This window comes from Bos grunniens, chromosome 29 (genome assembly GCF_055505025.1).
Source record: "Bos grunniens cultivar Pamir isolate PY7600 chromosome 29, Bosgru_T2T1.0, whole genome shotgun sequence".
Classification (NCBI taxonomy): Eukaryota; Metazoa; Chordata; class Mammalia; order Artiodactyla; family Bovidae; genus Bos; species Bos grunniens.
The window spans coordinates 45845574-45871629 of NC_141193.1; the positions used below are offsets into that span (position 1 = coordinate 45845574).

Here is a 26056-nt window from a genome sequence, read left to right on the forward strand (position 1 = left end):
CTGTAGGCTGGAATTCATGGTTCCTGTTTATTGTGGAGCCTGCTCCCTGTGGGTGGGTTGGACTAGTGGCTTGTCAGGGTTTCGTGGTTTGGGGAGTTTGCACCTGTGTTCTGGTGGGTGGAGCTGAATCTCTTCTGTCTGATGTGCAATGAAGTGTACAGTAATGAGATTTAGGATGTCTGTGCGTTTGACATGGCTTTGGGCAGCCTGTCTTTTAATGCTCAGGGCTTTTAATGCTTTGCTGGAGAATTAGTGTGGTATGTTTTGCACCGGAACTTTGGCATTTGGGTGGAGCTTGGTTTCTGTGTAGGTATGGAGACTTTTGGGTGAGCTCTTGTCTATTAATGTTCCCTGGAATCAGGAGTTCTCTGATGTTCTCAAGTTTTGGAGTTAAGCCTCTTGCCTCTGACTTTCATTCTTTCTCTTACAGTAGCCTCAAGACTTCTCCATCCATACAGCACAGATGATAAAACATCTAGGTTAGTGGTGAAACAATTCTCCACAGTGAAGGACACCCCAGAGAGGTTCACAGAGTTACATGGAGAAAAGAAGAGGGAAGAGGGAAATAGAGGTGACCAGGAGGAGAAGAGGGGAAGTCAAAAGGTGAGAGAGCAGTCTAGCCAGTAATCAGTTCCCTAAGTGCTGTCCACAGTCTGGAATACCCAGAGAGATTCACAGAGTTAAGTAGAGAAGAGAAGGGGGAGGGAGGAGATAGAGGTGACCTGGGGGAGAGTCAAAAGGGGAGAGGGCAATCAAGGCAGTAATAACATCCCTAATTAAAAATCGATACTGGAGATTAGATTCTTAAAGGTACAAAATTGATAACAAATACCAAAAAGCAAAGATTAAAAATCTAGAGTAGAGGTTAGACTCTCAAACATACAATATAAAAAACACAAAGCAAAATCAATCACAAAATTAAAAAAGCATATATATACGAAATTTGCTTTAAAAGTAGGTTCTTCTGTTTGCAAGGTAATAGTAGGTTATAAAAATGAAAATTAAAGGAATTATAAATAACTTAAATTTAAAAAATTAAAAAGTGATGGTAGTAAAAATATAGGAATTTCTCTGGAGCTGTTGTGGGCAGTGTGGGGTGAGTTCAGTTGCAGATAGTTCCTTTTTCCAGCTTGTACTTCTTCTCAAGGTCTATAGGCCCCTCTAATGCTTAGTCAATGTTAGCTACAGGGTTTTAATGTGTTGCACCTGTCACTTCCAGAGCAATTACCTCCTCTTTGTTTATTTTGCTTCCTCTGTTTTCAAGTCTCTTCAGTGTCTAATTTGCACCCTGACACAAGGCTCACTTGTTCAGTTGTGTTGTGGGGAGGGAGGAACGCTGTAAACAAATATTGCTGGCATGTGTGAGGAGTGCTTGCAGTGTGTGGACCACACTGGGTTTGCACCAGCTCATGGAAGTGTGTGCTTCCCAGGTCTACACTGCTCAGGCTTCAGGGTGCTCTGCAAAGGAACTATCCAAAGCGGGCCCTGCGTATCGTGCACTTCCTAGGTCTAAGCCGCTCAGGTTCTTGGGTACTCTGAAGGGCACAGACTCAGTTGGGCCTGCGTTTTGTGCTCTTCCCAGGTTCAAGCAGCGTAGGTGACCAGGTGCTTGGAGAGTGCACTGTCCCAGGTGGGCTGTGCATCTTATTCACCTTCCTGTTCTTGGCCGCTCTGTTTCCTGGGTGTGCTGTGAGAGCACCATCTCAGGTGTGCCGTGTGTCTCCTGTGGAGAGCTGATCTCAGGCTGCGACCCTCCTGGCAGATGTCAACCGTCCAGGATCCCAGGAAGATGTGGTTAGCAACTGGGAGCCTGCTCACAGTTTGGTGGAGAATGCCATCTCTGGGGCCGAGATTGCCCCTTGCCTTCCAGCTCTGCTGTCGCCCACCTGCCTCTCTGCCTCCAGCATGGGGAGGGGCCTGTGTGCAGCCGGCCAGCTCTCCTTTGGTATTCATTCAGTCCTTTGTTCTGTGAGCAGGCTAGGCTGCGCGTTAGAGCCTTATGCAGGAAAATTCAAATTTTTTTTTTTTCTTTCTGGTGATTCCACAGTTTGGGTTGCTATCTGATGTTAGCTCCCTCAGATTGTCCTCAGGGCATTCAGGCCTGGTCCTTACCCTAAGCATGCAGACCGTGCTTCCCTGTCCAGCCCCCACTCACTTGTGGCAGACATGAGCATCTGTGCTACTTCTCTACTGACAGTTGTGCTTAGGCGTGTATTCTGTGGGTTTTTTTTTTTTTTCCTCCCAGTTACGTTGCCTTCTGAGATTCCAAAACTCCCCACAGACCCACCTGTGAGAGGGTTTTCTACTGTGTCAAAACTTCTCCTTCAGAACTCCCTCCCAGGACAGGTCTCCATCCCTAACTCTTTTGCCTTTCTGTCTTTTATATTTTGTCCTACCTCCTTTCAAAGAGAATGTGTTGTCTTTCTGGGTGCCTGGTGTCCTCCACCAGTGTTCAGAAGTTGTTTTGTGGACGTTGCTCAGCATTTAAATGATCTTTTGATGAATTTGTGGGGGAGAAAGTGGTCTCCCTGCCCTATTCCACCATCTTGGGACCGCCCCTCCACTGCATTTTTTTAAATTAATTTTTGGCTGCGCTGGGTCTTCGTTGCTGCACATGGGCTTTCTCTAGTTGCTGCAAGTGGGAGCTGTTCTTCATTGCGGTTCATGGGCTTCTCATTGTGGGACTTCTCTTGTTGAATAGCACAGGCTCTAGAGCAAGGATCGGTAGTTGTGGCTCGTGGGCTTAGTTGCTCTGCTGCACATGGAATCTTTCCAGATTAAAAAATCAAACCCACATCCCCTGCATTGGTAGGAGGATTCTTAACCACTGGACTGCCAGGGAAGTCTGCTCCACTGTGCTGAAGCATTGTGCTAAATCTATCACCCTACTTGTGTCAGGGCCATGCTTCTACTAGATGCTCCCCGTCAGGAACTAGATGCCGCAAGGATGTTAAATGAGGCCCATTACTGGGAGACATGGACTCCTCTGATGGGAGGGATAGAAATGCTGAGAGCAAGGCTCTTGGGATTCTGCCACCAACACTCTTCTCTCTTTTACTCTCTATCTGGCTTTCTTGGCGTTTCCTACCACCCTTGTTATTTCTTTCATTGGCCTTTCCCCTGATAAATCTCTTACTTATTGAATTCTCTTATTGACTACTTTTTCATGGACCTAGAATAACACCCTTTGAAAGCATCTTCCATTGATTATCATCTTAATTCATTCCTCTTCCTCCTCTGCTTTCATCACTGAAGCTTCTTCAAACTTGTTATTGTTTAACCTGATGTTGGAACTCTTTCCTCTTTCCTGTCCTGCTTTCTACTGTCTTCCTGTTGTTTCTTCTCCATTACTCTCGAGCAGGGTTCAAGAAGTCATCGCTGATTTCTCTAGTGATTTATCACTAGAGACCAAAGCATTTGGCTAATTTCTTTTCTTTGAATTCAAGGCAGTCTTAGTAACTATTTTAAAATGTATCAGAAAACTTTTCATGACCTAGTGCAGTGCCCTCATTGTAGGTGAGGAGGCTGTCATCAGACAGCTGGAGGAATTTGTCCAATTTAATGAGGTTTCCCAGGTGGTGCTAGTGGTAAAGAACCCACCTGCCAAGGCAGGAGGCATAAGAGACTTGGGTTCAATCCCTAGGTGTGAAGATCTCCTTGGAGGAGGGCATGGCAACCCACTTCAGTATTCTTGCCTGGAGAATCCCATGGACAGAGGAGCCTGGTGGGCTGCAGTCCATAGGGTCACGAGGAGTTGCATATAACTAAAGCTACTTGGCATGCACTCATGCATGGTCCATTGAAGGGCAGATTAAGGAACAGCACCCTGGTATGTTTTTCTTTTGAACTCTTAACTTTGCCATGTGGGTTAAGGCTCAGGATGGAGCACAGTTTTTGAGGGCACCATGGACTATGTATTTGTCCAAATATAGAGTCTAAATATTCATTACATTTAAAAGATGAATGTGATTATAGCATTACTTGTAATAGTGGAAAACTATAAACAATACAGAACTTCAATCATTGATAAGTAGTTAAATACATTGCTATGATAGTACATGAAGCTATTAAAATATATATTGTACAAGAGTATTTAATGATGTGGATATATGCTTATAATATAGTATTGAATGGGAAAAACAGTTTCAAAAATATGTATGGTGGTGGTTTATTGGCGATGTCATGTCCAACTCTTTTGTGACTCCATGGACTGTAGCCTGTCAAGCTCCTTTGTCTGTGGGATTCTCCAGTCAAGAAGACTGGAGTGGGTAGCCATTCCCTACTCCAGGGGTTCTTCCTGACCCAGGAATCAAACCTGGGTCTCCTGCGTTGCAGGCGGATTCTTTACTGACTGAGCTACGAGGGAAGTCCATAATTCTAAATGCTGTACAAAAGTAAACCTGTATTATTGTAGTTAGAAGAAGAATGCATGGAAGGAAAAAAGTAGGGATTTTATGGAATTAGACGTGAGGTTTGTTTAATCTAGTGTCTACCATTTGACTAGGGTAAACTAGTCAAATTTGGCTGTGCTCTAACTGTGTTACTACAGTAATTACTTAATGAAAAAATTACCAAATGTGTTTAAGTCAGCTTTAGTAAGTCATTTTGTAAATGCAGTCATTAATATCATAACTGCTGTGGAAGTATACTTTGCATTCAAGACAGTGATTAAAAATGAATTTTGGAAAGTACAACATAATTTTTGGAAGGAGGCAATGATCTTCATATACAAAGGCAATAAGATAGTTTCCATTTCTCCATCCATATCTATACTTTGTAAGGGCTTTCCTGGTGGACAGTAAAAAATCTGAGTCAGACACAACTGAGCGACTAACACTTTATTTTATACTTTGTAAGGTATAATGAAACACTATACATGATTAGAATTTAATCTTATTAAAAATGTAAGAACATACAATTCATGAATTTCACTGTGAAAATTTACTCCCTCTGCATGATTAAGGAATGTGGTATTTGTCCCTGATGGTCAATTCTCATATTCCCACAAATGGTTAGCAATGTAATACTATGAATTAATTAGAAAAGACAGTATTTTATAAATTAGATATATCATAAAATGAAAGTTTCTTAATAAATGTTTAAGAAGAAAAGAGACATAGAGTTATATAATGGCCCAGGAATGCTGAGAACTTTATAAAAAGTTGATGAAATTTGAGTTATAGTAAAATTTTAATTTACCTGGGTGGGATGTTCATATTCTTTTTTACTCTTTTATACTAAAGTGAATGTGATTATATGGCTTCTCTTTGCCTCCCTGAGTAACTACCAGGATTATGACAGCAGCAACAATCGTAATAAAGACAATGACAGTAGCATTAACATACATAAAGTACTAATTAGGTTCTAGCACTTACACTGTGCTAAATGCTTTACATATTTTTTATCAATTTACTTATAAAACAACCACATGAGTTAATATTGTAATAACTTATTTTACAAATAAATCAAAGTTCAAGAATATGTGATAGATCTGGGATCCAAATTCATGTCTGATGTAAAAGTCAACTTTGGTGTTGTTGTTCAATTGCTCAGTCATGTCTGACTCTTTGCAACCCCGTGGACTGCAGTACACCAGGCTTCCCTGTCCTTACCTATCTCCTAGAGTTAGCTCAAATGCATGTCCATTGAGTTGATGATGCCATCCAACCGTCTCATCCTCTGTTGCCCTCTTCTCTCTGGCCCTCAGTTTTTCCCAGCATCAGGGACTTTTCCAATAAGTCGGCTCTTCCCATCAGGTAGCCAAAGTACTGGAGCTTCAGCTTCACCTTCCAATGAATATTCAGAGTTGATTTCCTTTAGGATTGACTGGCTTGATCTCCTTGCTGTCCGAGGGACTTTCAAGAGTCTTCTCCAGTACCACAGTTTAAAAGCATTAATTCTTTGCCACTTAGCCTTCTTTATGGTCCAACTCTCACATCCATACATGACTACTGGAAAAACTGTAGCTTTGACTATACGGACCTTTGTTGGCAAAGTAATGTCTCTGCTTTTTAAGATGCTGTCTAGTTTTGTCATAGCCTTTTTCCCAAGGAGCAGGCATCTTTTAATTTCACATCTGTAGTCACCATGGTGTAAGTGTTAAATGGTATATCCTTGCAAATTGTACTAGAAGCTATTATAAGCAGGCATTCAAGAAAGCAAGTTCAGGGACTTCCCTGGCAGTCCAGTGGTTAAAACTTTGCCTTCCAGTGCCGGGGGCGCAGGTTTGATTCCTGGTCAGAGATAAAGATTCCACATGATGCACAGTGTGGCCAAACAAACAAAAACAGAAAGCAAGTTCTTTGACATTTTAACTTATAACCTCAGAATTAACTATCAGCTAATAATATTTTTTTATGTTCAACAGAAGAATGGGTGGATTAGCACCCCCAGATGACAGCTGGAAAGGAGGTCTTCAAGTGCCCTACAATGTTGGACCTGGATTTATTGGAAACTTTTCTGCACAGTTAAGAGATTGTTTTTATTGTAACCCTCTTTAGGGGGAGGAAACCTTTTTTCAAAAAAAGGTTTTTTTTGAAAATTTTAGAGGATGACTCAAAAGTACAATCTACTATCAGCAGGAGATATAACAACAGGTTGGAAAGGGTATCACAATTGGACAATTATCACTTATGTGAATTTAGAAATATTCAAAAAATGAAAGATTTAAAAAATGTGGGTGGCAAGCTGTTAACCAATATTGTTAGCCTGTGTCCTCTATTTTTGCGTTAGAAAAGTCAAGATGCATATCCATTCCAACAATAAAGTGGAAAGAATTTACAATGTGATTGGAACTCTCAGAGGGGCAGTGGAGCCAGGTAAGTTAGTAATTTGTTCAGCAAATATGGATTGGGCAATTCTTTGGTGCCAGATACTGCTCTGAGCTCTGGGAATGTAGAGTGAACAAAGCAAGGCAACTCTTAGTCCTAATGGAACTCGTGTAAACACAAAACAGATCCATAGGAGGTAATTTTGCATTGTGATGCATGTTGTGAATAAAGGTTGGGACTAGATTGGTCAGATGTGCAAGCTTGGTGAAAAACTACGCATGCTTCAATTAAAGGAACAAGGGAGGAGGAGCAGGGAGAGATCGTTTCTAGCTGTTTAATCTGAGCATTTTTTCTTTTTAAAGAACTCCAGTTTTCTTTAGCGCATATTTTGCATGGAGAAATATCTTCATAGTAATGATAAATAACACTCTTACGAAGTTAAGATAACTTCAAGTTAATGAATCCTGTACTTGGATTTATTTATTTTTTTACACTGAAATTGGTAAAATACATAGACATGTGATTTTCATATGATTTCAGATAAGCTGCTCAGTGATACATTTGAAAATAATCTTACTTTATTATGTTTTGATTCCTTAGGACCTATAAATTTATAACGAAAATAGAATTAAACTGCATACCTTTCATACAAGCAGCCAGTATTTTCTTTCAGGGATAAAGAATATTGATATGCCTTCCAGTGAGCACTAAGTGATAAACAACTATTTATTGAACCTCACTGAGTACATGTTTTGTGCCAGCTCTGTGCTAGGCTTTGGGGATGGAGGGATATTTATAAAAGACCCAGACCAGGGACAAGGAGCCCCCTACATTTAAGTGTGGTAAATGCTTTATCAACATGAAAAGACTGCCTTGAAAGCAGGGTAGTGGTGTGATTCCCTCTCCCTGTAGAAATGGGAGCAGATTATAGAGAGGTAGAATCTGTGAGCTGTACCTTAAAAACTAAGTAGAAAGAGTAGAACGTGGAGAACTCTTTACATGGCCACTCTCTTCTTTTACTCTGAAAATACTGGAAGCAGTGTAAATTGGTAAAAGAGGAGCAACAGAGAATTAAAGAGGTGGAAAAGGATACTTTTATATTCACTTATCATTACTTATATAGTTATAATTACTATAATTCATTGAAGTATTTACATTTGTTTATCACATGTATATTTTCTTCATACATCACATTCAGAAGAGTGATATATTTATGTAAGTCTTTAGGAATGTTGCTATCTTGAGTCCTTAGGCCTTGTGTTTAGATGCTATTGAGTCATTTGCTGTTTGCTCTGTTCTTGACCTGGAATGGCAAGTAATTTTGCAATGATGCTTTCTAGACAGATATGTCATTCTTGGAGGCCACCGTGACTCCTGGGTATTTGGTGGCATTGACCCTCAGAGTGGAGCAGCTGTCGTTCATGAAATTGTCAGGAGTTTTGGAAAGCTGAAAAAAGAAGGTAATGTAAGCAAAAAGTAAAAATACCATTTTTTCTGAATCTCAGTTTGGTCTTCAGTAAAGTGAGTGTAAAATTACCACCTCAGTGGTTTGTGTGAAACAGGAGAGGCTGCATGCAAATTAAATCATAGTAGTAGCATACAATATATAATAGCGGTTAGGAGCAGAGTAGCTTTCAGTAGTTAGCAGCTATATTACTTGTGTTCAGTCACTCAGTTGTGTCTGACTCTTTGCAACCTCATGGACTGTAGCCCACCAGGCTCCTCTGTCCATGGGATTCTCCAGGCAAGAATACTGGAGTGGGTTGCCATATCCTCCTCCAGGGGATCTTTCCAACTCAGGGATCGAACCTGCATCTCCTGCATTAGAGGTAGATTCTTTACCAACTGTGCCACCTTATATATAAGGTTATATAAGGTTAATAATATTGTTTATTCTTTTATGTATTTATTTGTAATAATTCCTTTATATATAATATTCATATTACTTATGTTTAGATATTAAATTATAATCTGAAATAAAGGAATTATACTGTTCATGGTTTCTTTTGGCAACAAAGAAGATGGAAATGGGTTTCTTCGCTGGAGAATAGCCACCAGAATTAGATTATAAGCCACTGTGTCCTGGTCTGAGAAGTGTGAACAGGAGTTCCTTGGGCTCTCCCAGCCTCAGGCCTCAGGTCAAGGGCACTAAGTGACTGCGGAGATGAAAGCTTATTCAGAAAAATGCTGGTCTTCTTGCTTAATAGGATGCTGTCAAAAGTTTCATTTCTGCATTCTCACTTTTGCTTTGGTTTCTTTTGTGGACTTTCAGATTATATTATACTATTAGACTGACCATTACTTCAGTCATTTTAGAAACTTTTTATGAAACCAAAATAAAATTCAGTTCAATTGGTTGTTTTTTTAAAATGAACATTGCACACTGAGAACAGATGGTCTACTTTGTTTACTGCTCCTGCAGACAAGGTGTCTGTGGGCTGGAAATGTGATCCATAATTCTTCTTTTCTCTTAGCAACAGTGAAAATAGTAAAAATATGTTATGTTTAGTAAAAATATGCTATGTTTGTGTGGTACCTACTTTCTCAGAGAAACAATGTTATTATGTGTGCTATCTGTTTTGAACACATAGTACCAGGGAGATGTTTACCTAGTTATTTCTCATTTTGATTTACAAATACATTAATTGATGGACTTCCCTGGTGGTCTAGTGATTAAGACTCCATGCTTCCCGTGCAGGGGACACAGATTCGATCCTTGGTTGGAAAGATCCCACAAAGCAAAAATAAGTTAACTGAAGAGTTTCAGTTCAGTTCAGTCGCTCAGTTGTGTCCGACTCTTTGCGACCCCATGAATTGCAGCACACCAGGCCTCCCTGTCCATCACCAACTCACAGAGTTTACCCAAACTCATGTCCATCGAGTCGGTGATGCCATCCAGCCATCTCATCCTCTATCATCCCCTTCTCCTCCTGTCTCCAGTCCCTCCCAGCATCAGGGTCTTTTCCAGTGAGTCAACTCTTTGCATAAGGTGGCCAAAGTATTGGAGTTTCACCTTCAGCATCAGTCCTTCCAAAGAACACCCAGGACTGGTCTCCTTTAGGATGGACTGGTTGGATCTCCTTGCAGTCCAAGGGACTCTCAAGAGTCTTCTCCAACACCACAGTTCAAAAGCATCAATTCTTTGGCGCTCAGCTTTCTTCACAGTCCAACACTTACCATCCATACATGACCTCAGAAAAAACCATAGCCTTGACTAGATGGACCTTTGTTGACAAAGTAATATCTCTGCTTTTGAATATGCTATCTAGGTTGGTTATAACTTTCCTTCCAAGGAGTAAGCATCTTTTAATTTTATGGCTGCAATCACCACCTGCAGTGATTTTGGAGCCCCCAAAAATAAAGCCTGACACTGTTTCCCTCTTTCCCCATGCCATGAAGTGATAGGACCAGATGCCATGATCTTAGTTTTTTGAATGTTGAGCTTTAAGCCAACTTTTTCATTCTCCTCTTTCACTTTCAACAAGAGGCTTTTTAGTTCCTCTTCACTTTCTCCTGAAGTGTTTAGGATTTAGTAATTCACCCAAGGTTGTGTAGTGGGTGTGTGACAGAGTCTGGGATTGAAATTCAGATTTCTGGCTCCCAGTCCAAAAAACCATGACATCTCTCTTTGAAATCAAATCTAAGGGTGCTCTATTCTTTTTACCACACAGTTTTCTTATTCTTTAAGAAAACAGAATTATGGAAACTAGAATTTACATAGTTTGTGAATTAGGTTGTGTTAATATTATTATGAAATGTTTCATTATTTTGCAAGAAGGATCCCTGTGGTAAATATAAAACATGACTATGACAGTTTCAGAGTATGCCTACAGACTGCAGTGATGAGGAATAATAATTATTAGGGGATGTGAATAATAACTATTAATACTCTTAACAAACATGAAGCACTTGACTCAATAGCCAGAGGGATATTCAGTCTTAAGAAGCACAAATGAAACATGTACTGAAACAATGACAACTTGCAGTGTTTAGAGCACTTGTTTAATGCTGTCTTTATAACTATTATGCCATTTAATCCTCCCAACAGTCAAAGAGTATCTTTATCTTTGCTCTGCTCTTCCTGGTATACAGATGATGAAACAGGGATTTAGCAAGTTTGAGTAACATTCCCTTGGTCATACTGCTAGTAAGTGAAAGAACCAGGGCTTGAATTAAGATCTTTTAAACTCCAAGGTCAGTGTTTTTAACTCCAAGCCGTATGACCTTCCTACTGAATGGTGTACTTTTCAGCAGCAGCAGACCCTGTTGTTGCAAACGGAGCTTCTGTTGACTAATTCTGGCAGAGAATGGAGTGAAGTCACACAGCCAACTGACACTGAACAATTGTTTGTGTGATGCCAGTGCGGCTCGGAAGAGTCGTAAAGGATTTTCTCTCAGTTCTATTGGCTATAAGACCACAGTCTACATCTAACACTTTCTTTCACTCCAGGCAGCTGCAGACCACAGATGGCTTCCTATTCTTAGCTAGTCATCGTAAACCTATTAGAATGTTTTATGAACTCATAGAATATTTAAAAAATTATTTATTTGAATTTATTTATTTTTAATTGAAGGATAATCACAATATTGCTTTGGTTTCTGCCATACATCAACATGAATCAGCCATTTGTATACATATGTCCCTTCCCTCTTAAGCCTCCCCTCCCACCTCCCATCCTATCCCATCCCTCTAGGTTGTCACACAGCCCCTGTTTGAGTTCCCTGGATCTCACAGAATTTTTATCATTCCCCACTTTTTTCAATACAGATACTCTAATTTGTATTGACAGATCAGGTTTAAAGTCATTGAGAAGGAAATTAAGATTATCACCATAATTCACCCTTCCTAAGCAACCAATGAATTTTTGCTGTTGTCATGCTGTTGGGCATGCTGATGTCTTGTCTATATTGTGCATTTTCCCAGCTTTTATCAGTTCAGTTCAGTTGCTCAATTGTGTCCAACTCTTTGCAACCCCATGGACTGTAGCATACCAGGCTTCCCTGTCCATCACCAACTCCTGGAGTTTACTCAAACTCATGCCCATTGAGTCGGTGATGCCATCCAACCATCTCATCCTCTGTTGTACCCTTCTCCTGTCTTCAATCTTTCCCAGCATCAGGGTCTGTTCCAGTGAGTCAGTTCTTTGCATCAGGTGGCCAAAGTATTGGAGCTTCAGCTTCAGCATCAGTCCTTCCAATGAATATTCAGGACTGATTTCTTTTAGGATGAACTGGTTGGATCTCCTTGTAGTCCAAGAGACTCTCAAGAGTCTTCTCCAACACCATAGTTCAAAAGCATCAATTCTTCATCACTCAGCTTTCTTTATGGTCCAACTCTCACATCCATACATGACTACTGGAGAAACCATAGCTTTGACCAGACGGAACTTTGTTGGCAAAGTAATGACTCTGCTTTTTAATATGCTGTCTAGAATGGTCATAATTTTTCTTCCAAGGAGCAAGCACCTTTTAATTTCATGGCTGCAGTCACCATCTTAGTTATGCACATATATTTCAGGATGGAGGCCTCGAAGAACAATTCTGTTTGCGAGCTGGGATGCAGAAGAATTTGGTCTTTTTGGTTCCACTGAGTGGGCAGAGGTTAGTTGATAATTCAATGTAAGATACATTTTCATAGTAATAGATAATATTTAATTCACAAGAATGTAAGAATAATGTCAATCCAGCAAGAAAATATTCAAACTTTTTTTCAAAAGTCTGAAACAACGTATTCATGTTCAAAAATCTTGTCACATGAGAACTAAATTGTACTTGAACTTTTAAAGCCACTTAATGTCAATTGTGGAAATAATTTTTGCTTTCTGAGAATGTGCTGGTAGCTAAATAAATCCACTAGAAACTGTACATCATAATAAGATATCAGGTTTCAGTTTTTTCAGGTTAGCTGCTAAAGCTATTCATATTTAAATACTCCTTCAGCTTGTACTGTCTTCCTCATATCATAATGGCCTACTTTAAATCATGCTAAGAGTGAGATGGAAAAATCTCACCACAGAATATTTATGAGGCTTTTTGCAAAGTAATTTTACCTGCATGCATTATTGGCTGTGGGTAATAGCAGCATTGCTGGTAAAGTAAATATATGCAAAAATAACATTAATTACATTAACTTCTAGTCATGATATAAATATTTACTTATCTCCTATTATCTTGAAATTATGAGAAGCCATGTGTACTTATATTTTCTTTGAAGTTTACCAAGAAAAAAATGGTGTTCCTGTAAATGAAGATTTATGCTGGTGTCAAGAAGAGCCAAAATATCTTGATTTGTCTCTTTCATATTATTTTCTTCACTTAGTTTCATGTTTTTTCACTTTATTTTTTATAGTCAGGACACAGAAAATTGCTTGTTTTCAAGGTTCAGAATCCACTTCTATCAATAAAAATCTTGCTACTCTTTGGCAGTGTTTTAAAATTGAAAACAAAATTTTAAAGTTTTGACCAGTAGGTGGTACCGTAACACAGAAGAACTTAGCTTCTAGGATTATGTGTGATTAAGAAATCAACTTTTCTGCTCACCATATTAAGAATGTGGACAGTTTCATCTCAAATTTTAGTCTTAAAAATGTTTTGCTTGTTATTTCTTGCCAAATTCTTTCAAACGTTGAAAATCTGGAAAGTCTTATATGTCAAATTTGGTGTGAACTTGGGCCAACTTCATTCACACACCATACAGTGAATGTATATGTGCATTTTTTTTTTAAGAAGGGAGTTATGACTATATGTTTATTTATTAATTTATTTAACTTTATTTATTTATTATAGGAAAATTCCAGACTCCTTCAGGAGCGTGGTGTGGCCTATATCAATGCTGATTCTTCTATAGAAGGTGAATATCATCAGTTTCATAGGAAAATACATATGATCTTGGTAGTAGCAGCAGTTTAGTTCATAAATCATGCACTGACAAGGAATAGAAATCGGGGGACAGGTGGTGAGGGAATCTCCTGCTGGTTTGTTGTGCTCACGGCAGCTGTGAGCTCTAGGACGCTAATTTGGACTCTATTGAAACAGCACCCTTTGATTTGCTTGTTTCATCTGGCAGATACCATATCTATGGTAGGAATTCAGTGATTGTTAAATGAATAAATCAGTTATGGAACTAGAGATTTCTGTAATTTTAGAGTGGGGTATCAAAAAGCTATGATTTATGTTTAACTCCTGTCATTATCATATCATGCATACACATTTTGAGGACAGATACTAGCTTCCAAGATTTCATCTTTCACCAAGATTTTTTTCTTCTAAATTTTTTTTCTTCAATTCAAATACTTACTAAGCACCTCTCTATGCAATGAACTTTCCAAGATTTCAAAAGAATTAGGGGTTGATAAAGAACAATCTAATACTCGAGAGTTTAATATTTAGTATGTGCTGTGCTGTGCTTAGTCGCTGAGTCATGTCAGACTCTTTGTGACTCCATGGACTGCAGCCTGCCAGGCTCCTTTGTCCATGGGAATTCTCCAGGTAAGAATACTGGAGTGGTTTGTCATGCCCTCATGCAGGGGATCTTCCCAACCCAGGGACTGAACCTAAGTCTCCTGCCTTGCAGGCGGATTCTTTACCATCTGAGTCACCAGGGAAGCCCAAGATTTAGTATAGATGGTAAAATAAATCAGTCTAGGATTCTGATATATGCAGGTACTCTCAGAAAGATATTATTGTACTGATCTTGGAATTCAGAGGACAGAATGATAGCAACTTCAGGAAAGGCTTGAGAAATGAGATAAGCATTGAAGACAGGACTTTTGAATGGGTTTGTTTTGATAAACAGAGATTCAAATGAAGAGACAACCTCAGGTCAACTTCCAAGAAACCCAAACAGTCCCTTGTCACTCACTGCACCATGGTGATGGTTTAGTTGCTAAGTTGTGTCTGACTCTTGTGACCCCATGGACTGTAGCCTGCCAGGCTCCTCTGTCCATGGGATTTTCCAGGCAAGAATACTGGAGTGGTTTGCTATTTCCTTCATCAGGGGATCTTCCCAACCCAGGGATCAAACCCAGGACTCCTACACTGCAGTCAGATTCTTTAGCAACTGAGCTACCAGGGAAGCTGGTATGAATCACACTACACCATAGCCCCACCCATCTTTCTGTTCCTTGACCACATGTAACGTGTCAGCCACTGTGACTGCTGTTCTCTATACTCAGATTGCTGTTCAACACACCGTCTGTTTAATTCTTAGAGTCTCCTTAGGAATGCCATTTTTTTCCAGGAAATGGTATCTTTGTAATACTCATCACTGCCATTATTAAGTAATTATTTGTTTTAGAAACTGCCTCCCTTTCTAGACTATATTCTTCTACCAGGAACAGGTGGGATCATACTTCATTCCTGGATTCTTAATGTCTTATTAAATAAATGTTATTTGCATGGGTGCAACAAATGAATGAAGGATGGACAATAGAATATTTTCTTCAGTTTATTAGTAAGTCTGCCATGTCAAAAACAGTTGGGACATTGCATATGATGGAGGCACATTGGCATTTACTTTTTCTTCTTTGTCCATGTATCTAAGCTGCGTTGTCTCCTAAGTTAATTAGTGCATTTCGGTTATCTTCCCCTCCTTCCTCTGACTTTCCTTAGTTAGTGGCTCAGGGGTTGGACTTATATCTGGCCCTTCTACTTCTTAATTATGTGACCTCAGGTTGTTGCTCTCTGTGTCTCAGTTTTCTCAGCTCTCAATAGATTTATTAATATCATATATCTCAAAGGTTCTTATAAGGGTATAAGTTAATAATTACAAAATTCCCAGAGTTGTCCCTTGCACAGGGTTAATGTTCAGAAATGTTAACTTGGATTATTATCATCCTCATTTAAACACATATGAAGATGAAATACGTTGTCACACAGAATGAGTTTTCCAAACATATTCTTCAAAAGTAGAATAATGTTCTATTGCTGTTTTTTTAAGATTATAATGAATTTTTTTAAATCTGTGGGTTTTGCTGATCATGTCATTCTCTGACTTAATGCTGTTTTGTTGTTTCCCAATCCTTTTTAGGATCAAAAGCAAATAATACCCCCATTAATCTGTGATTGGAACACAGCTTATCTCACTTTGTTTTGTATTTAAAATTTTATTAACTGTTCCTTTCTCAAATAATACAGTAAATCACGCATTGGCTTCCTAATGTTAAGATGCAGAATTTACGAAGAAAAAATTTCTACTGAAACCATTCTGAAATAACTCTCCAAAGACACTGCTATCCTTAGTTTAGGGTGTTGACATTCACATACAAAATTTAGCTCAAGTGCCAACAACGGCAAATGCTGATAAACATAAACGTTTACTTTAAATGTTTTAAAGTAAAGCTTTAAATATAAACATTTATTTGACACAGTAATCGTGTGAGGGAAGTACTTTTATTATCTCTGTTGTACAGAACATTTGCTTTGGCAGAGTAGAAGGTGAAGATTTGGAAAGGTGAGAGGTGATTAGAGATTGTTTCATGTGTTGCACCAAGGGTCAAGATAAGGATGAATCTTATCCAGGGATGAACTGGAAAGTTTTGATCAGATTTGAATTCTATTTATTTATTTTTGGCTGCTCCTCAAGGCTTGTGGGATCTTAGTTTCTGGTCAGAGATCAAACCCGCACCTCCTGCAGTGGAAATGCAGGGTCCTAACCATTGGACTGCCACAGAAGTCCCCGGATTTTAAAAGGGTCATTCTGGCTAAGGAGTTAGGAATGGTCTTTAAATGGAAGAATAAAATAAAGTAATGAAATAGAAAACAACTTTCTCCTTGTCTTTCAGGAAACTACACTCTGAGAGTTGATTGTACCCCACTTATGTACAGCTTGGTATATAACCTAACAAAGGAGGTAAAAATAATTACATGGAATTTTAAGTTCTACAAATGTTTTCCTGAGGTGGCATTATTATGTTTATTATGTTGAACAACTGTTGTTTTATAACTTTTTTTTTTCCACATAGCAAAGATCCACTCCTAGAAATGTCTTATAAATGGTGGATGCTATCCTGTTTTGCCCCACATCAGTCTGAGGCAGTCTATGGGGAGCATTGAGTATGCCATATCCATCTGAAATGAAAAAACAGAGCTCAAAAAGCATTAGCCATTGAAGTCACAACGTGTTCAGTACCTACACTATGACTGAGTCCTGTGGTTTAACTTCTTAGTTTTAAAACTGATTTTCACTCTTTAATATGATACCAATTAATTCAGGACTCAGGAAAAGTTGATATTTCTAACTTGTTGAGAAAGAGTAAGTAAATCACCGCATGCAGAGTCCTGGGACAGAGACTGGAGTACATGGGTTGAATGTACTCAGTTCATGATTTCCTGCTGTGGCTTTCAGTCCACTGAGCTAAAGTTGCCTTATTCCTTCTGACGGCAGCACAAGATACTGAACCTGGTGGTGTCTGAATTTCTGCAGGACTGACAGGCAGCTCTTCATTTTACTTCTCCTGCCCCATAAAGCCTCTGGTCCTAGAGTTAGTCATAGTGAATGAGCTTTTGCATGACAGATTTTTGTTTTTACTGCTATTTACCTCCTTGGAACAGAAAAAGGATTAAAAAAAAAAACTTGCCTATTTAACAGAGGGCTAACAGAATTACCAACTGAAATGTATTTACTAAGAAAAATATTTGTTTACCTTAAGTAGGGATTTTAAATAGACCCTAAACATATGGTTAAGCTTTGGCTTAACAAGCATGGCATTTAATTTATTGGCATCTTCAGTAGGAGTGGAAAAGTTTAATTTGGCACTAATCTATTCATATGTTACTTAAGAGTTCCTTCAGGATCTGCAGTTTTTAATCAATTCCTGTGATGTGTTTACAAAATTAAATATTTGAAACATTGCATCTCAGAGAATTCCCACCATTTATGGAATTTAAAGTCAATGCTGAGGAAGCTTGGCAGTTATATTTACTTACCAGGTGGATTGGTGGTTCTCTGTGACAAATGCAAAAACACTACTTCTAGGTTAGGTTTGAAAGTATGTGATACTTGGTAATTTTGGATTTTTAAAAATTATGTTTTGTTTATTTTGAGAAGATGATTTGCAGCATTTCAAATTTTAGTGATAAACTAAGCAATCTAGTAATATATTTCTACATTATTCAAAAATTCATATTTCCTAAAATAAATGGAATGTTTCTGCCATTTGTAGCAAAAAGTTTTGGGTAAATTTATAAGCTTGAGTGAAGTTATTTTGTTGCTTTACATACTGACATTTTACCTCATGCTTTTGTAAATTTAATTGTATTCCCATTGACCATTGCACATCCCTGTGTTATAGCACCTAGCACATGAAATCCACACTTTTATTTACAGTTCCCACTAGTAGATGATATGTAATGTGTGTTACTATACTTTGTATTGCTAGCATCTACAAAAAGTCTTCCACAGCATAAGTAGTCTATAAATTTTTTTGAGTTGAATCTGTTAAAAAAAAAAAGATCATAGGACTTTTATTAAATAGAAAATGAAAACTTTTTATACCATATGCTAGTCAATTACCAATAATAGTGGAATATTAATCTCAATTTAGTGTGCTAGATGTTTTGGCATAACATTTAATGCTCTGAAACTCACATTCAGTAGTAGGGCATATTTTACTCCCTTAGTTTTCTTATCTGTAAAATCTAAAAATTCATTAAAAGCCCTGTGTTTAACATAAATACAATATACACTCAACTAAGTAAAATATTAGTGTATTTATTTTCTTATGTATTATTTAATGACTTTGACAACCTTGTTGGCACAAAGCAATATTAAAACAAAACAAAAATCTTCCCTTAACCATTTTGTTCCTTTTCATTTTCTTTTAAGAGGAGAAGGAATGGATCATTGAAAGTAGCCTCCTTTAATTCAGAAGAACAGATTGAAAAAAAATCTTATATTATGACCATCCATCTGAATTTAATGGCTTGGTAATAATTTGGTATACCCTTTCTTTCCATACACTCCATGTATTTTTTTTATAATAGGTATATTATATATAGTAACATTTTCCCATATCATCAGAAACTCAGTGCTGTAATTTTTAATGACTGCTAATGTATGAATTACTTCTCATATTTTCCTTAATATGATTTAACTACTCATTCCCTGGTTAATAGATACTCTCTTTTTTCCCCTGTTTAACTCATGTAGCTCCAAAGTCCTGATGAAGGTTTTGAAGGCAAGTCTCTTTTTGAGAGCTGGAATGAAAAAAGTCCTTCCCCTGAATTCAGTGACTTGCCAAGGTAAACAAACAGAACTCTGTATGGAATTTAGTAAGGAATTGTATCAAAAATAAAGGATAGCTTCTTTTAATAAATAATAAAAGTTTAAAATTCTCTAACATCTGATAAAGATTAAGCAGTGCTTAGGTTCACAAATAAAATTGTTACCTGAAAACTGGGTTTGCCTCTCAAGGGGTGTAGAGCCAAAAGACACAACCAAGTCAAAGAACTGGAGATGGAAGGATGAATTACTTGCAGCAAGTATGGAAAATATTGGGTGTGCTTAGTCAGTCCTGTATGACTCTTTGTGACCCACTGCGGTGGTGTAGCCCACCAGGCTTCTTTGTCCATGGGATTTCCCAGGCAAGAACATTAGAGTGTGATATTCCCAACCCAGGGATCAAATCTGTATTTCCTGTGTCTCCTGCATTGCAGGCAGATCCTTTACTTGCTGAGCCATCATGGTAGCCTCGAAAACACTGGGGATCTTTCCCAAAGCAGTATCTCCCTGAACAGTAAAATCATAGATGTTTTAAGCTAAGAGTACATGCATATTCATAAAGGGGCTTCAGCAGAGTATAATTCATAATAAAATTGGGACAAAATTTGAAAAAGTCCAAACTTTAGTTGACTGAGTTCAGAAAAGGTTAACATCATCATTCCCAGCTGATCTGGTGGTTGACCACACGTAGGGGTTTATGTTCTGCAGAACGGCTCAAAAATGTTCTTTAGACTAATATTTACCATTGTAACTGAACTGAAAGTCTTTACAACAGGCTTATTATCTTTGCTGTTGTTACTTCTCTTGCCCAGGTCATTTGTTCCTAAATTTTCTTGTTGCCTTAAAATCATTTATTACTGAGACCTGTTCAGGGATAAGCATTGTGGCCAGGGCTTTATCACAAAATGGCTTAGATAAAAAGTGAGTTGTCTTATGTCAAGAAAGCCAAACCTAGTTCTCTTGTTCTAGGGACCCCCTACCCTGTCTGCTTACAAAGTATTGATATGTGTTTTGAAATTAAATCTTAGGCCATCAAAATGTGGTTTTCTTTTGAATAGATTATGCACATGGTGCCTCAGTCTGTCCTCTTGCTGCTTAATAAATTTCCTTTTTTCTGAACATCATGCAATATTTTGGTTACTCTGATAAGAATATAAGCATCATATCAGGTTTAGCCATATCTTCACAAGCAAGGGATGAGGAATAAATATCTCAGTAGTTTGAGATTAAGATAACGGTATGAATAATTTAAATTTTTAAGGATAGAATTTATAAAAAGAATACTTTTGAATCAGTTCTAATGAGGTGGATGAAACTGGAGCCTATTATACAGAGTGAAGCCAGAAAGAAAAACACCAATACAGTATACTAACGCATATATATGGAATTTAGAAAGATGGTAACAATAATCCTGTATACGAGGCAGCAAAAGAGACACTGAGGTATAGAACAGTCTTTTGGACTCTGGGAGAGGGAGAGGGTGGGATGATTTGAGAGAATGGCATTGCAACATGTATAGTATCATATATGAAACAAGTCGCCAGTCCAGGTTCGATACACAATACTGGATGCTTGGGGCTGGTGCACTGGGACGACCCAGAGGGATGGTACAGGGAGGGAGGAGGAAGGAGGGTTCAGGATGGGGAACGCGTGTATACCTGTGGCGGATTCATGTTGATATATGGTAAAACCAATACAATATTGTAAAGTTAAAAAATAAAAAAAGAAAAAAAAGAAATTTTAAGGATAGGATTTAAATCTGAGTTATCTGAAAATTTCCTGATTCTTTTAACTGTATCATGTACAACAAATAAAGATAATAAAATAAATCAGTGAAGGAAAATACTTTCCAACTTCAAGAATTTTTAATAGGCAATACAATTCTTCTTGATTCTCTTAAAGAGCTCCTAAAATCCCTGGAATTTTCTAAGAGGTGAGAGGGACAAACGTATCTTTTGTTTTGTTAATGAGGTAACATAGACCCACACTTAAAGTGGGGACTGGTTGCCAGGAGAACCAGTTGAGTGATTTGAGGATTATAGCTCTCAATCTGGCCCTCAACATCCCTGGAAGGGAGGCAGCCTGAGGTTGACTCAGTCATTGGTGTCCAATAACTTAATTGATCATGACCATGTACTGAGGTTTTCATAAAATCTCAAAACTATAGTTTGGGGGAGTTTCCTGGCTGGTGAACATGTGGAGATGCTGTAAGAGTGGTGAGCCTGGACAGGGTTGGAAGTTCTGACCCATTTCCTGTACCTCATCCTATGCATCTCTTGCATCTGGCTGTTCTGAGTTACAATCTTCCACAATAAATTGGTGATCTAGTAAGTAAATGCTTCTTTTGGTTCTATGAGCTGCTCTAGCCAATCCAAGAAGGTGTTTGTGGGACCCTCCTCTCTGTAGTGGTTGGTCAGAAGCACAGGATTCTGAGTTGGGGGGTGGGACAGTCTCTGGTGGCAAGCCTTTCATGTCTGGGACCTGACTCCAGGTGGGCAGTGTCAGAACTGAGTTGAATTGTAGAACACCCATGTGGTGTCCTGGAGAATTGTGTGCTGTCGGTGTGGGAAACCCTCCCCTCCCCACATAAACAGGTTGGAATTGGGTCCAGAAACTCAAAAAAACAATGATAACCCCTCCCCAAAATAGTCTTCTGGGAAGTAAAAAATGACATTCCTTTTTTTTTGTTGTTGTTGTTGTTGCTTCTCTAAAGTCAATATATCTAAAAATTGTATTTATAGTATTGAGTGGAGATTTAGTTTAATTCATTTTGATCTGTAGTCAATGAAGAAGTTACTCAAATAATCCTGTATTTTATCTCTAAAAGGATTAGCAAATTAGGATCTGGAAATGATTTTGAAGTGTTCTTCCAAAGACTTGGAATTGCTTCAGGCAGAGCAAGGTATACTAAAGATTGGGTAAGTCTATTAATAAGTTCTTCAGGATTAATTATGAATATATTTTAGCTAAATAAATAATTCTGGATCAAAAAAAAGTGACTTAACCACCATGCTCGCTACATCCCTGATTTTGTTCAGCAACTTAGAATTCTTCCCATTTTTAATTGGTTTCTTCTGATGTCTGTCTGTTCAGACCGGTAAAGCGTCTGCCTGCAATGTGGGAGACCTGGGTTCGATCTCTGGGCCGGGAAGATCCCCTGGAGAAGGAAATGGCATCCCACTCCAGTACTCTTGCCTAGAAAATTCCATGGATGGAGGAGCCTGGTGGGCTACAGTCCATGGGGTCACAAAGAGTCAGACAGGACTGAGCGACTTCACTCACTCACTTCACTCAATCATATACTTCTGCTGTTTCTTTCTTTTTCAGTTTTAGGTATTATCCGTTTACTTCTTTCTAGGGAAGCTAGGCATTCAGTTCTCTTATATCACATCCTCTCCCAACCCCCAAATACTTACCTTCATGGCATTGTTTTCAATATCATATTTGTGCTATGCTTGTTTATTAGAGGCATTTTTTTTTTCCCTCCATGTACCTACAAACTTCTAGTATATTCAAACTCATCAGGTGATCTGGCAGAGTTCATTTTCCCTGTTGGGGCTCTTCTGCTCCTCTGGGTTCTCTGGTTATTCTTTCTGCCTGTGGCACAGTTCTTGCCTAAATTTTAAAAGAAAGCTGAGAACATTTTCATTTTACTCATACTTTGGATTTTCTGTTTCCCAGATGTTATGTCTTCCTTTTTCTTACTTACTCACCTCTCTTTTTTTTTTTTTGGATCACATCTTTCAGGCACTTCTTGAAAAGAGTGAACAAAAGCTAAATACCTTGCATGCTAGTTACACTACACAGAATTCTTCAATAATTTGGGAAAAAAAATTTTGTTGCAAATTCTATACCCTTAGAATTTTGATCTTATTGCTTTATTGTCTCCCAGCCTGTTGAGAGATGTTATTTGTTCCCTGATCTGTTGTTTCTTGCTTTTTATTTTTAAAGGAAAATTTTAGTATCTACTCTTTATGACTGTGTTGCCCTTGGTGAACAAATGCGCATTATGTCATATTTTAATATGGTGAACTGGGCACAAGTTATACCCTTTGTTGTGGAAACCTATGGATTGTAGTTGGAGGAAATGTTTTCTCTTTGATTATTCCCTCTTTTCTCTTTCTCAACTCTTATGAATTTGTTTAGCCTCTGGGGGATTCTTTTCCAATGCCTTTATCTGTTCTCCTGCATTCCTATCTGTGTCTTTTTTTTACATTCTGCAATGTTTTCTTCAACTATGCCATTCATTTATTTATTTTTTTAATTAAGTTTCCCTCCATTCCCTGTAGTACCTCCTTACTCAGAGATGATTTTATTCTAGTTTGCAGGCTGGATCTATAACTTTCAAGTTAAAAGCTGTCTTCAAATGCCTGGCCATCTTTGGCTATCTCTCTTGTATGGGAGTGAGACTAGAGAAAGCTCATATGTGGGGTGGTGCATGTTGAAGGGGAAGCTTCACAAGAGAGGGAATGGGAGTGCCTGTTCTAGTTGCTTCGGTGGGAGACAGCTAACACTGAGATCTGTAGTCTTTTGTCTTGGGTTGGTTATTCTGCCCAGACAGAAAATCTCTCACCACTGGGGTTGGTATTGAGGGCAGACGTAAATATCAGCTACATTTTCTTATGAGAAAACTGCAGCAAGAAAGGTTAGTAATTCTGGGGTTAATAAACTGCCAGAGTTATTTGGGGTAATAAGTTCTGAAGCCTGGATTCAGACTCTGGCAGGCTAATTCCAGAGTCCCACTCTCAATACACCTCTATATAAAGTGTTCTATTATATCAGTTAAAAAAAAGGCAAGCATCTTTAAAAAGTGGGCAAAAGGCATAAATCAGCAACTCAGAATTTGAAAAGTTGTTCCCTCTTGCCTTTTGTGTATGTTCTTGTATTCTTATAACCGTCTTAGCATTACTTCTCTCTTTAGTGAGATTTCAGATCTACTACTGAACCCTCACTGTTTAGACTCACTCATCAGCACACTGCTTGTCAGAAAATTACTCTTTCAAGGAATTTCAGTCAGTAAACAATTTGCACCATTGCCCTATATAATATATCATGCTTATTTTCTTGCCTCTAACAATTCTCTGTCTTCTTAAATTATTTTCACACAAATGCAGCATTATCTTGTCTTTATTTGAGGAAGATTTTTACATCTCCTGTTTTCTAAAAGGCAAGAATGTTAGGTTTCTTCCAAGATCATTTTTACAGTATTGTTTATGTTATATACACATACTTTTTTACTAGTGAAAACCTGGGGCAGGTTTTAATAATATAATAATAAACATTTAGTAAGTGGCTTATTGAAGTACTTAGATACTTCCTTTATTCATTACTGACAAAAACAGTCTTACTAACAGTAACTGTGATACTATGCATTTATATAAGTTATCTTACAAGGGATACATTTTGGATTTTTTTTTTTTTTTTGTAGGAAACAAGCACATTCAGCAGCTATCCACTGTATCATAGTATCTATGAAACGTATGAATTAGTGGAAAAATTTTACGATCCAGCATTTAAGTATCACCTCACTGTGGCCCAGGTTCGAGGTGGAATCATCTTCGAAATAGCCAATTCCATAGTGCTGCCCTTCGACTGTCGAGATTATGCTGTTGTTTTAAGAAAGTATGCTGATAACATCTACAATATTTCAATGAAGCATCTACAAGAAATGAAAACATACAGTGTGTCATTTGGTATGCTACCTTTGCTCTTTCAAAACTCTCAATCTGTAATCTAAAATGTAATGACTTACCTTAGGTCCATTTATTATTTATTGCTATTCCACATGATCAAATATTTTATGCATATAAATGTTTTCTCTGTCTCACTGATGCCTATCTTGCAATATACAAAATATACTTACCTTGTTAAATACAAAAAGGAACAGCTTCCTGTATGGTTCCCCTTGTTTAAACTATAGAGCAATGCCATTTCATTAGCTTCTAATTTCTCTTTTAGATTCACTCTTTTCTGCAGTGAAGAATTTTACAGAGATTGCTTCTAATTTCAGTGAGAGACTGCAAGACTTGGATAAAAACAAGTATGTTCTGCATATATACAGAGAGACAGATATATATGCTATGCATTCACTGTATATAATGAAAAAGAAATACTAGTTGATGTCTTACTGTTGAACTATCTTTGGAAAGTGTTTTTCTGCTTTCTTTCTGTTCTAACACACCCTACACTGGGCTGCCATATCTCTTAAAGATATATTTTTGACATTCAGGTTACATATGTGCTGTTGAGAATGCTGGTACCTCCATTACTATGAACTGAGTAGTAGTAACAAAATTTCCACCTTAACGTTGAAGAGTCCTTCACCATATGTCCCCATAATTTTCTTGTTTTTTTTTTCTTGTTGTTTAAATATCTGTACATCAGATTTCAACCAAACTCTTCTTTTCCCAAAACACACCTTCTTCTTCCCTCTTCTTAATGTCATTACTCCCACAAACACTTCATAATCTCCACTGCCACCTGGAAAAATTCTCTATATCCAGAATAGCAAATAAGATAAAGCCATTATTTTTTTCCAAAAAGTAGAATTTTGAGAGTGAATACCAGTTAAATACATAATGATGATACAAATATCAAATCCTTGGGGACTGATGCAAGAATACATGGAAAGAGAGAGTACAGACAGATGAAAGGTTAGACCAGTGATATATAAGGAAATATTTGTAATAAAGGATACATTAAAATCAAAGGAGAAAAGTATTAAATAATAATATTGTATAAGCTCTTTCAGGAATTGGTAAAAAAAAGTGAATCCAAAATCTCACTTCACATTCTACACAAAGATAAACAACAGGTATAGAACAATTTTTTAATAAAAATTGAAATATCTTAGAAATGAGATTCAAAGTTTAGAAATGACAGTGTAGTCAGATTTGAGAATATTAAAATGTTTAATAATATGAAAACTAATAATCCAAATCAAAGACAAAAGACTGGAAAGTTTGGATGGTGGGTAATAAAGACCCAGAAAATATGAATGGGGGTAATACAAATATTATAAAAATTTGTTTTTGAAAACTGATAAGAGAATCGAAAAGACAAAGTG

The 26056-nt window shown here is 37.8% G+C and overlaps 1 protein-coding gene across 1 annotated transcript in view; it reads left to right on the forward strand.

Moving 5' to 3' along the window:
• FOLH1 (folate hydrolase 1) overlaps positions 1 to 26056 on the forward strand; it is a 71342-nt gene that overhangs the window by 37933 nt on the left and 7353 nt on the right. The window contains exons 8-17 of the mRNA XM_086383147.1: positions 6368 to 6466; positions 6733 to 6818; positions 8111 to 8230; positions 12289 to 12371; positions 13557 to 13620; positions 16553 to 16620; positions 18919 to 19010; positions 21818 to 21908; positions 24419 to 24683; positions 24949 to 25030. Coding sequence (XP_086239273.1) covers positions 6368 to 6466; positions 6733 to 6818; positions 8111 to 8230; positions 12289 to 12371; positions 13557 to 13620; positions 16553 to 16620; positions 18919 to 19010; positions 21818 to 21908; positions 24419 to 24683; positions 24949 to 25030 — 1050 coding nt within the window. The remainder of the gene's footprint in view (positions 1 to 6367; positions 6467 to 6732; positions 6819 to 8110; positions 8231 to 12288; positions 12372 to 13556; positions 13621 to 16552; positions 16621 to 18918; positions 19011 to 21817; positions 21909 to 24418; positions 24684 to 24948; positions 25031 to 26056) is intronic.